General features: G+C 35.7%; 1 protein-coding gene across 1 annotated transcript in view; it reads left to right on the forward strand.

Annotated features, from left to right (window-relative positions):
- Positions 1-99: 99 nt before the first annotated feature.
- mrpl3 (mitochondrial ribosomal protein L3) overlaps positions 100-13,649 on the forward strand; it is a 75,618-nt gene continuing 62,068 nt past the window's right edge. Inside the window, exons 1-2 of the mRNA XM_033998868.3 lie at positions 100-359; positions 1,364-1,542. Of these exons, the coding sequence (XP_033854759.1) occupies positions 271-359; positions 1,364-1,542 (268 nt within the window). The 5' untranslated portion in view covers positions 100-270. The remainder of the gene's footprint in view (positions 360-1,363; positions 1,543-13,649) is intronic.

The following is a 13,649-nucleotide window of genomic DNA, read 5'->3' on the forward strand; positions in this document are numbered from 1 at the left end:
GAAACCACACCCACAGCTTCATTGCGGCTTGTCTGTTCAAGAATACGGGTAGGGAAAAAAATGACGCGCCCCGGACCGATTTTCAAAAAGCTGCGGGGACACATTTCTTAGACGGACCCGGAAGTAATCCCGGTTACATTTCTACTGTAGGACAAACGTGGGCTCTGTAGTGTGCACCCACAGTAGAAGGGCTTATGTAAATAAGTACAATAAAATAAATAAATAAATAAATAAAACCTCTGTATCTATACGCAATTCAGGTAAATCAGGATGGCAGCCTGGAGCTGCAGACTCTTCAGGTTGGGAGGCTCAATGATTAGAGGGAGCCATATCCTTGGTAAATCGACAGCACCAGAGAGGTTTGAAATATTTATTAATTGTTGATAAATTCAAGGTTATTTTGAAATTGTCGAGTTTGTTGTACGGCATGTATTTGTCTCATGTCCTTGTTGACAGATTCGTGTGAGAAAGTAAATTACACATTCATACTCTGGCAGATTAGGCTGCATATGAATTAATAGTAATAGACTAATTTTTAATCAGTTCAACCTTAATGCACCCCAATACGAAGTACAATATTGACAAACAGTACTTAAAATGGGGGTGTTACTTAGTCTTGCCTTAGGGGTCTCGTTTGCCCTAAAACAATGTTTGTTTATTTATTATATTGTAAGAGCTGTTTTGTGCCGTGCTTGACAACTTTAGCAACTTTGAACACCTGTGCCAGCCTTGATCTTTTTCTCTCACTAGCCCTCTTCCCATTCTTTTTGTCCAAAGGGGCATATGACACGGTCGGCCACATTTCCTTCAATAAAGCTTTAGTTTCTCTGTACTTGTAAGACAAGTAGGATCTATGTTAAAGAAGAAGGTTTTTCACTTAAGCAGTATTATATAGAAGCTGATCCATTACTACTCTTGCCCCGGTGACCTTTATTTTCTGAGATATGAGGTCACACAGTTTTGGACAAAATTGCAATAATTATTTGTTAGTTATTTGTAGGCTGATTTGAAGGCACTTTTCAAACATTATTCTAATTTCAGCACTCAAAAATATTGTACAATCCCCCCAAAGTTATGACCTGAATTTCACCTCAAAAAATCTCTTCAATTTTGATTTAAGTTCATATGCACATTATTTTATTTAATAATTTGTGTTCTTGATATACATTTAACACACCCATGTTTGGCAAAATCTGAGTTGGAGACAAAAAAGTGTACTCTGGCATGCTGTTTCCACATGGAATAACCCCAAATAACTAATTCTTATGTCTCTCTTAGGTTAACCTAACAGTACACATGACTCTCACAAAAAAAAATGAAATGTGCAGTATCAATAATTTATTTACTTGTTTATTTTAAACAGGGCACCATGTGTACTTTTTGTCAGAAGTGTTAAGAGTAGTACTTGGTGGGATGAACATCTTTCAGAAGAAAACAGTGAGTTTCTCAGAAAACTGGTTCCAGAGGAGTACAAGAGCCAAACCACAAGCAAACTGTGTCCACTGAAAGATGAACCCTGGCCAAGAGAAGCATGGCAGTCAGGTATTTCTATATTTATTATAGTTGTGTAGAAACATTTGTTATCATCTGACAGTTAAATGTGTGCTTCTTTAGAAAAAAGGATTGTAGGGATGGAAATCGAGCAAGTAGGTTGTTACAGATGGAATGTTTTTGGAAGGTATGATGAGGAATTAGGCTTGACCTGTTTCCTTTTAAATATTGTTATATCATTTCTAAGTTAGATGTTTAACCTAATTTTAATATTGAAATTATTTGCTGTATTGTTACTCGATATTTATATTAGGTACACAGGGCTCTAAATTGGCAACAACAAGGGAAATGCTTAAATGGGCTTCAGTTCAATACATTCGTTGAGGGCACCAAGGCCACCAAACTTAAGTCAAGGCCGAAGTGTAGGGTGTTGTGTAATTTTGCTTATCATACATATATACAGCTAATTTATTAGCCACAGAAAGAAACAACACAGTTTAACTATTTATTTATTAAAAAATGCAGTTTTTTTGGTCAACCAGCAACATAGATTCAAGCTTGCGAGGACACAGTCAGGCATGGGCTTTTATCACTAATCCATGTGACCATTTCTGTTACATTTTAACTGTAAAGCATTTTTTGCACGCACTTAATTGTGGTGACCTTTTAGAGCCCCCCCCCCCTGTTGAACTGTAACTTGACTGAGACCATTGGTGCCTAACCTATAGGACACAGGGGAAGCAAGCTATTTGTTTGCTCAATGTATACACGCTATTCTGCGTTTTGTTATGATTTTGCCTTTAAGTGGTTCAAAGTCATTCAGAAAAAGCCAGAAGTCCAACATTGATAATAAAAAAGCACAATAAAACGCACCCTACACGAACACTGGTTTGACCCGTAGTCCGCACTGCACTGTTTGCAACAGCTAACATTTGCAGCGGTGTGATTGCAACAGAAGATGCTGGGCAGTTTGCGGAGATTACAAAAAATGATTAATTAAATATAATCTAGGCAGTTGTAAGTTTAGTTTTGTTTTAATTCTCTATTAATTACATCATATGCATTGAAAAAAGGCAAGAGAGAACGAGACACTTTATTTATTTATTTATTTTTTTTAAAAAAGGAAGTTAGTAGGTTCATGTTGCTATGGGGTCATGAGCGGTTTAAGTTCAGCACCAAAATGTTGTTACTGTTATTAAGCACTAGTGATAATCTTAAGCAGTGGTATTTCAAAATAACACAAGCCCGTTTTTACTTTAGTGAAGTAGGCTAGAATTTTCTTTTTCATTAAAAACTTGTCGTTCTTTTATTGAAATTTAATTAGGAATTTAAGGGCAGCAGTGTGGAGTAGTGGTTAGGGCTCAGGGCCCTGGACTCTTGACCGGAGGGTCGTGGGTTCAATCCCCGATTACTCCAGTAAAAAAAAACCTAACTGTATAAATGGGTAATTGTATGTAAAAATAATGTGATATCTTGTAACAATTGTAAGTCGCCCTGGATAAGGGCGTCTGCTAATAAATAAATAATAATAATAATAATTTGCTAACTTGTGTATAAAAAACAAAAAGTCGCAGTCCTTCTTCTGCAGCCAGTGTCATCTTACTTTAAAGGCACATACCTGAAATCGTAAGATAATTGAAATATTTTTGCTTATACAGTAATGCGTCACGTATCTGCCTGTCACATATTCGCCCTAACTGTTTATCCACCATAATCAACCTCTTCAGCAACATTAGTTTATTATAGAACAGAGAAGATTGGTTCAGATATTACATCCTACCAAAGTTTTCGTACACTGTTGTATGTGCGCTGCCATTGCTGGTAGTGTCACTTAAGCTGTTCAGTGTGTTGATATGTAAATAAATCCTGTTCACCTGCGGGACATATCAACGTCAACCTCCGTCTCGATCTCCTGTCTGTCGCTCAGCAGCGAATGCACGTACCCACGTGGCAGACGGCTACTGTCATAAGCAATAATACCCTATATCTTTCTAAACAAGAGATTTAGGGGAGCTCCCTAATAAAAGCTAAATCTCAGCTAAAGCTGTGTAGAATGGTATTTTAAAATGGGATTCATTCATCTGACTTTTTACATATCCGATTGTACTCTGGTCCCACTGCACGGATTACTGTATTAGTCTTAGTCTTTCTCCGCACTGTCAATAATGTACCCGATCCGAAGCAAGTGCAAAACTTGCCCCAATATTTAATGTAAAAATATAAATACAGTATTTTAAAACTAGCAAAAAAATTACTTGGTTGCAGTAGCAGCAGTTACGTTATTGTTAAGTTATTTTATTATGGGCAAACTTTGCCCTCTAACTCAATAGACCATATTTAGAAGCAAGCACAAAGGCAAAGACTCCATTTCTTAGAGGAATAAGACAATTTTAATGGTATAAAATGAGAAACAACTCTTGACTGGCCCTTCCTGCAACAAAGTTTATACTGTTAAATATATACTGTTGAAATTGTTTTATTCATCAAAAAAAAAAAGTCTGTGCATTTGTTTGAGTAGTCAGTTTGCCCCCTCTTTTTAACAAAGTTAGGTGCCTATGATTGAGACATAAAATTATTGGACTATTGTTTCTGACCTTCATTAAAAGACTTGTAATGCTTTTAGTACGAAACACTCACCTATAGGTACCAAAACTGACTTGGTGTTACTGAATAAGAATGTTTACTGGCCCAGAGCTTATCTATACACGAAAAAATGAGAATAATTTAGATTTTTGTTATTCTACAGTTAAATAAACTGTTAAGGGAAAATCTTTATTTTTACAGTTTGTTATTAGTTGTCAACATTGAAAACTCCTTAAATTAGGTTTTTGAAAATTGTCAAAATGGTCCTTAGGTCTTTAAAGTCCTTGAAACTTGTATCAGAAAAAAACTTAACTAACCTCATGTGATTTATCAGGTTGATCCATCCGGTAAAATGACAAGTTGTAAGTGAAGTCATTTCTGAATTCCTTTTCTACAAAGTCATGCATATCTGCTTCTGAAAGTTGTCAAAAATGGCTTCGAATGCATCTGGGAGCGTGTACAACCCCAGAGCTTTGGGGGGCCTAGACCCCTGGCCAAAAGATTGGTTCTACCCCAGGAGTTTCAGTCAAAATGATCATGGGAGGACACGGACAACATGCCCCACATGTTGACCTGTTCCTATCCAGTTTTAAATAAATATAGCATAACAGAGGTAGAAGTGTTAAAGGGACTAGGAGCTCTTAAAATAAACAAATCCCCTGGGCCGGATGAGATCCTCCCAATAGTACTCAAAGAAATGAAAGAAGTTATTTACAAACCGCTAACCAAGATCATGCAACAGTCTCTTGACACAGGGGTTGTACCGAGAAACTGGAAAATTGCAAACGTAATACCGATCCACAAAAAGGGAGACAAAACCGAACCAGTTACAGACCAATAAGCCTGACTTCTATTATATGTAAACTTATGGAAACTATAATAAGATCCAAAATGGAAAATTACCTATATGGTAACAATATCCTGGGAGATAGTCAGCATGGTTTTAGGAAAGGGAGATCGTTTCTAAGTAACCTGCTTGACTTTTTTGAGGATGCAACATTGACAATGGATAATTGCAAAGCATACGGCATGGTTTATTTAGATTTCCAGAAAGCTTTTGACAAAGTCCCGCATAAAAGATTAATTCTCAAACTGAACGCAGTAGGGATTCAAGGAAATGCATGAGCATGGATTAGAGAGTGGTTAACATGTAGAAAACAGAAAGTACTGATTAGAGGAGAAACCTCAAAATGGAGCGAGGTAACCAGTGGTGTACCACAGGGATCAGTATTAGGTCCTCTGCTATTCCTAATCTACATTAATGATTTAGATTCTGGTATAGTAAGCAAACTTGTTAAATTTGCAGATGACACAAAAATAGGAGGAGTGGCAAACACTGTTACAGCAGCAAAGGTCATTCAAAATGATCTGGACAGCATTCAGAACTGGGCAGACACATGGCAAATTACATTTAATAGAGAAGTGTAAAGTATTGCATGCAGGCAATAAAAATGTGCATTATAAATATCATATGGGAGATAGTGAAATTGAAGAAGGGAACTATGAAAAAGACCTAGGAGTTGACTCAGAAATGTCTTCATCTAGACAATGTGGGGAAGCTATAAAAAAGGCCAACAAGATGCTCAGATATATTGTGAGAAGTGTTGAATTTAAATCAAGGGAAGTAATGTTAAAACTTTACAATGCATTAGTAAGACCTCACCTAGAATATTGTGTTCAGTTCTGGTCACCTCGTTACAAAAAGGATATTGCTGCTCTAGAAAGAGTGCAAAGAAGAGCAACCAGAATTATCCCGGGTTTAAAGGGCATGTCGTATGCAGACAGGCTAAAAGAATTGAATCTATTCAGTCTAGAACAAAGAAGACTACGCGGCGATCTGATTCAAGCATTCAAAATCCTAAAAGGTATAGACAATGTCGACCCAGGGGACTTTTTTGACCTGAAAAAGGAAACAAGGACCAGGGGTCACAAATGGAGATTAGATAAAGGGGCATTCAGAACAGAAAATAGGAGGCACTTTTTTACACCGAGAATTGTGAGGGTCTGGAACCAACTCCCCAGTAATGTTGTTGAAGCTGACACCCTGGGATCCTTCAAGAAGCTGCTTGATGAGATTCTGGGATCAATAAGCTACTAACAACCAAACGAGCAAGATGGGCTGAATGGCCTCCCCTCGTTTGTAAACTTTCTTATGTTCTTATTGGCCACTTTCACCCATGCTTAAAACACTGCCTATGTTTTTCTACTCGGTTCCCCAAACTAACTTGCTTATTCAGTATTGCGTGCTCTGCTGTTTGTACCAGGACACAAAGCTCTAGGAAAGTGGGAGGTGCAGTCCAGCTTTCGTTACATTTCTTAAAACTGCATCACCATAATTAATATCAAACTTCACTCGAGGGGAGCTCATTTTTTAAACATTTAATATGATTGGCTAGTAGTAGGGAGATGTAAATGGCTGTATTTCTTTCTTTTCTCAATATCAAGTTACAGTCGTTTGAATAGACATACATTTTGAGGGGAATTGTGGCAATTGAGAGGGGCACCCACGGCAATTGCCTCATGGCTGCCATTAATTTCGAGCCCTGGGTACATATTTTATGTTTATATGTATGTGTGTAGTGGTGCACGAAGTGTGGGCTATGTAGCACGAGTGATTTTAAATGTATATTTGTATTTAGGCATGGGGATTGCACAATTACTTCACGTGCAGATTAAAAAGGTATGTTGGTGTGTGAGAATGGGGATGTGTGTGTGATTTGAATAAGTGATTAAATTATTAATTAAGGCTCCAGCCACATGTGTATAGGGTGATCACAGGTGATACGAGATTAGCGTGTTCAGAGGCAGAACAAGACGTGAGTCGTGAGATAAAAAGAAAAGCTAAAGATACAAATAAACGATTACTATGTGTGCTGGTTCTAAACTTGTTTTATTTAGTGTTTGTTCCGTGTCTGTTGTGTTTGTCTGTTTTGGCCATTATGCTGTTTGTTTTGTTTTGTTTAAACTTTTTATTTGTTATTAAATCTGTGCACCAGCGCATTCATTACCCCAGTCTGGTGTTGATATCCATTCATTTCCTGGTCTGATGTCACCACCAGTCATCCTGGTCACAATTGGCAAAAATAATTCACTGTTTCGAGTGCCGTATTGTTTGTTAAAAGAAACCGTGTTCCCACTGGAAAAGGGACACCGCGGAACAAACAAACATACAGGTATCGTCCTGTTTAAACCCATCCTTTGTTGTAGAGAGTGCTTTATCCACCAAAGATGTATTAGGAACACAGAACTGTGTTAAGTTATACTGTAAATGAAGCTTTGTCGCAATTTGTAATTATGAAAATGTTTTGTTTTGCATTAATGTATAATTTTATTATTTTTAGCAAACCATATGAAATGCTAAACTGAAATCGCAAGACCTTTTCTAAGTGTTACATTTGAAATGATTCTAACTGTGGAAATGTTCTGACTGTGATTTCGTTGACAATTCAACAGTTTTCTGTGGTTTTGTAGCACAAACTGGATTAGTTTAATCAACAATATATCTGCCCCACACTCCCCTTCTCTTCAAAGCCACACAGACAATTTGTTGCTTAAGATATGGTTCCTATCAACATCGTAGAAAAAGAAGGCGCTAGAAAGTTGTTGAAAACGATCGACAAGAAATACCAACTCCCAAGTTGCAAGTATTTTTCACAAACATCTTTGCCAACATTGTACAATAAATGTCGTGGGCGAGTAGCCGAAGAGTTCATATATAATATATAAAAATTTGCAACTTTACTGTCTAAAATATGTGAGAATTCATGTCTCAGTTTTACAGCAGACTTAACCGAGCCCTGTCTGTTCCCATCCTACTCGCTACTGTGTATCCAAATGCTCTACGTTTTCTGAAAAATGTTATCCATGTATACAGTTGAATTTATTATAATTGCAATTGGATTATCTATTTCAAGTCATGTAGACACAAGAAAATTTAATTTTCAGGAAACCAATTTTCTGATTCAGTTTTCCGAATACATTTGTTTTCTGAACTTGATCTCATGTAAAAGAACCGTGACAAACTGAGGATTTCATTTCTATTTCGGTGATTTGATTAGTGACGTGCCCTTAATGAATCAGTACGTTTACATGAGATCAAGTTTTCAGAAAACTAATGTAATCGGAAAACTGAATCAGAAAATTGATTTTCTGAAAAGGACACTTTTTTTCTGTGTTTACTTGATAATCCAATTACACTTTCGACACATTCAACTGTGTACATGGATATAATTTTTCAGAAACCATAGAGCATTTGCGGCAGTGAGTAGGATGGGAGCCGACAGGGCTCAGGTAAGTTTGCAGTAAAACTAAGGCATGAATTATCAGGTGTTTTAGATTTAGAGAAGTTGCAAATTCTTCTGTTGTATTCAACAGATTATTATCCTGTACATCTCTCTTGCTCTAATTCCACAGCATGTGCAAACTGTCCACTACTTGCAACAGAGCATCCGTTTCTTCATATAAGCTACTGTATCTTGCATACGGTACTGTACATTTTCAGTGCATTTTACCTAGCTAGAATTAATTTGCTGCGCCACCAGTATAGGCAATTTCTGTTTAAACAACTATAGTTCTAATAAATAGGGGTGGGTGTTGGGACTGAGGACAATATTGTGATATGTATTGTGATACATATTGATGCTAATGTTGATCTTTTGCTACTAAAGTAAATCTACATATATAAACTGGGCTTTTTGTCAGTTTATGGAATTTAAAGTATTAGAATGTAATATGACAAATTAAACTCTCATATGAAATGCCTAGTAACTCATCAGTTTGAAAAATAGATAAACAGTGCTGGTTTGAAAGCTATTTAAAATGTTCTAAAAACAATTTTAAATGTAAATTGTATTATAAATATATTTTATTTTCATTTTATATGAAACATGTTTTTCAAAAGTGCATCCTATGACTGTGGCCATAAACACAGGTTTAAAGCTGCTTTATATATCAGTCAGTGCAGAGACCCGGGGTTTGGAATAAACGACTGACCTTGCTTTTAAGATTTAATATATATTACAAAAGCATAAGTAAGTGACACATTTATTTAATAAATACTGACAAGTAATGTTATAAACTGTTTATTTATGTATCTGCTTTGCTTGTTTTTTTTCTCACAACTTGCAGTACCAGAACTTTTTATTTTTTTATATAAATCTGAGGAGATCAAATGTGATAGGTCCAGGGAAAAAAATATATTCAGAATATAGTGAAACATTACATTGTCCAGAAGTATTGCCTATTATGTTACTTCAAGTTCAATGTACAAATAACATAAATTTACTTAATTGTTTTAGAAAAATCAATATTGTAATTGGTGTTCCGGTACTTTAAGATGTAGGATTACACCACTGTATGTAAGGTTGGTACCTTCAGCCTTGCATAAACAACATACCGCAATGTTTGATGCTATACAGCCATCCTTTTTATTTTATTTTATTTTTTATTAGGAAATGATTCCACACATGTGACTTTGCAGAATTTAAGCAGCTCAAAATCTCTGTGTGCTTCTGCCATTTTTTCTTTTGTGTTCTCAGTGCTCGCATTACGAGTTCCCACGGGAAGTGATTGTCTCGCAAGATAATAGCCGACATTTTCCAGTAGACATTTCCCTGAATCAGTTTAACCAAAAATACCGGTATTATTGTTCAAATGTTCTTAATGTCTGCTAAGTAATAAATAATAATGTAGTTGCCAGGGTCCTCAGATTCCTGAAACATTAAAAACACATTTTAACTAAATAAGAAGAAATAATTTACAGGATAAGAAATTAGCAGCGATCCAGCATCCAAATCTTTATTTGCCAGACTCCCTTTGTAGTTTGTAGCTCCTACCTTGGTTTGCAGGTCACTAATCAGTTACCCTTTGTAGTTCTCTAGGAAACTGAGAGGAACAATTTATTTAACTATTCAAAGCAGACAGGGACTTGATTGCTAAACTTTCTGACTACTGGCTATGTATGTAATATGTCTAAAGATGGGCAGTTTTGTAACCCAAGACTGGGTGCCAAGCTACTCATAATTTATAGTTGATTTAATAATGCAAAAGCAAGTACACACATTTCTACACAAATATTTTTCAGGTACATATGATTGCACCGAGTTTGGTACATCTAAAGCATAAAGAACTGTATTTACAAGTAATTTTGTATATGGTGAAATATTAATATGAATACAGAAGCTAGCACTTAACACTAGAAGGACCGGAGATATACTCATACCTAGAAGCCCCGCAGCAGTCTTTCTGACGGCTGTATTCAAAACACTGTAAATAGTATAACGAAAGGAGAAACAGTTGGATGTAATATTTTTTATTTTTTTTATTGAGTACGTTACATAAACATCTGAAAGAGGTGTTGCCAGCTTCAGCTGTGGGTACAGGCTTGGCAGTTTCTCTCTGTTACAAATGCTTCTTGCGAAGTTCCTGTGCTAACTGTAAAATATATTCTCTCCTTGGTAAATTCTGCTCCGTGCATTCTTTGTAAAGTACCCAATACATTGTAAAACACCTGAACAGACCACTGTCGGGAGCCAGCTTTCACAGAAAACTTCCGTGCCATCTGATCCAAACATCAATTTCATATTTTGTTGTGCTGTAAAACTCCACGGTCTCTGGTATTTATTTTCACTAGTCCCGATGCTAATTTACTGACCAAAGCAGCGCAGCTGGCAAGCATTAGAGACTAATCTAATTACAGCTAAACACACTGTGGACTGGTAAATAAAAATAATAAAGTAGAATACCGTTCTGTATAATCACAATACAATTGTTTTCTGTGTGGTCGTCAATGTGACTGCTCCCAGGGCTTGTAGGTATAATGTAATATATCTCCTTTATTTCTGCACTCCCGTGTTTCATGCTTTGCGAGAATATTTACATATGGACAAAAAGGTACCTGAGTAAATATTTCACATCATAAATACTTTTCAGTTTTCCTTTTTAAAATATGAGGAATGTGCTGAAATTGTGAAAAGTGTTTTCATTAGGCCATAGTAGAACAACTAATCTTGAAGAACACACCATCTCTGTTTTACTGCAGAAATGTAATTCGGGTCTTCTTTTACCACAAGACGTATGACCTCATCTAGTACCTGAAGTAAATAACATAAATAAATAAATAAAATATATGTATTTGGTAGTGCTGATGCTTAATGTGTAAAGAAATCACTAAAATGTGACTCGGGTATACAGTCAGGAATTTGTATTTTGCTTTTTTGTGAACTCCTAAATTGTTTCCAAAACTGAAGAGTTACAAGAAAGATCTAATCATGTTTCAAGCTATGTAAAAAAAAAAAAAAAAAGTGTAGTTACTGAGAAATTAACAGGAAAGAGGTTATATTTACATTGACTATAACAAAAATGTTTTTATATGTTACACGTAATGCAAAAAAAAAATGAAAAATATATTTTTTTCTAGAACTTACATAGTCCAAGTCTTTAAAGCATGGATAAGCCGCCAGCATTTTAATTGACTTTTCCGAATCTTTAACTATGTCTGAAACTATAAAAGCCTTTATGGCTTCCAATTCTAAATCAAGCAACTGTGCTACCACTTCCTTATTGGGTTTCTGCTTCTTCATGACTTCCTGAAGAGCTCTGTAGTGTCTTGCTTTGGCCTGCTGACTGTCTTGAGGTCAGCCTCTTTGAATATTCTGAAATCATAACAGACCAATGAAGCCCACTGTTTACAAGAAAACTTCCAGTTTGCTTTCATTACATTCCATTGAAAACTTGTTGCAGAATTCTACAGTTATAGCTGCAGTACTCGTCTCCTTCAGTATCAAGGTCATTGCAACTTGTGCCAGGTAAGTTTTGTTGCAACATCTTCATTCTTCTTCCCGCTGAATAAATCGGATGAACTGCTTGTTTCAAAATGGTCTATTGAGCTATTATCTTCCAAAATCAAAGTTGAGCAACTGGAATCTCTCGCTTCCTGTTCATCTGATGTGAATGAATTGCTTTCACTACTGGTTACATCAGGGTTTGTAGCATCCCACTTGAGTTTCTTTGCTGGTGCTCTTTCAGGAGTAGGACCTTGCCTCTTTTTGGGATTTCGTATGTTTTGCAGTCGTTTTACAAGCTGCAGAGTCAGCAAAATCCTTTAATAAAATAAGACACTTAGTTATTATATATGTATTTTGCATTAAAAGTTAATACATAAGTAGTATACCTTATTGTCCCTAACCCACGTCTATACATAAAGGACATATAAGATCACCTATGCTTAGTTTAATATTTATTGGCACCTGCTGAACAATATGTTTATCAAAGCATTATGACATCCCAAACACAACAGACCAAGGATTCTCAAACTTTCTGTTGAGGGACCACTTTCAATGCAATTATGAATAGGAAAACCTTTCTTAAAAGCAAAGGACACATTTTCATTAATTTAATTTGTATTTCAGATAAATAATATAATCCTCTGAAATGAAATTACAATGAGGATAAGATGGTGAAATTGTAACATACAAAATCTAGATATACTGACCCAAGGCTTGCCAAAAATACATAAATAAATTTGTAATATTGGATAGTATTTGATCAGTCTCTTTACCATAACAGTTACTTCATGTTTAGAAGGATATCTGGCATCTTCAGCTGTTGCTCTCAAAATGAATACCTTCAGCTACTTCTAGAAGTACTGGAAATTTCGCAGATAATGTTTGTGCCAGTGCTTTCCTTGACTGCTATGGCAAGGCTTACGTTACTTCTCAAAGAACATTTGACACATTTTAAATAACTTTTTCCAGACAATAACATCATCCTGAAGCAATATTATTTGCTTCATATACCATCACAAATAAAAACAATAGGCACTAAGGTGAGGCATATGTGCATGAGATTTGAGTCTAAGCATTGCTATTTTAAAAGATGGCATTCCAAGTTAAATTTAAAAAATGTCTGCAAATCACTGATTAAACATAATCAGATCTTTTGAGTGCTGTAAAAATGTTAGATTATCAGGACGCTATTTTCTGAAGTGAGAAAGAAATCGGCCCAGTTTCAGATGTGCAATATGTTCAAGTAAAGCTAAAAGACTTCTTCACTATGGATGAAATACAACACATGGTTTCAACTAAGTGGCTTATTCTAAATAGAAAGTTAATGATGACCTCCCAGAATTTTCCCTTATAAAAAACATTCACCGTTAATGGCACTTTCATGAGGTTGAATTTTAAAGCAAATGAAACAATTTGCCTTAACTGTGATTGACATCCCATGCCTCGCACAGGCCATTGAGCTAGAAGTACAACCAGAATGATATAACACTTCATAGGTTTTTTAACAACCCTCTTCATACTTAAATTGTTTTGATTCGAAACAGAAAATTGTTTTATGTGAATCTATCCTCTGCGGCACTCTTATTCTTCAGTTAATTTGAAAAATGAATGTATTATAAAAACTGAAAGAATCTTCCACTTAAAACAAAAAACAATATTATCTTAAATTAAGAACCACATCATGACCACTTTCTAAAACTAGATTCCTGCTCTTAAAATCTATAATGTCAAAAAAAGTCATAGCCTGGTTTGGTTTTCTGTTAAATCTTAAATTACAAACCCAAACCTAAA

Source organism: Acipenser ruthenus, chromosome 4 (assembly GCF_902713425.1).
Source record: "Acipenser ruthenus chromosome 4, fAciRut3.2 maternal haplotype, whole genome shotgun sequence".
Lineage (NCBI taxonomy): Eukaryota > Metazoa > Chordata > Actinopteri > Acipenseriformes > Acipenseridae > Acipenser > Acipenser ruthenus.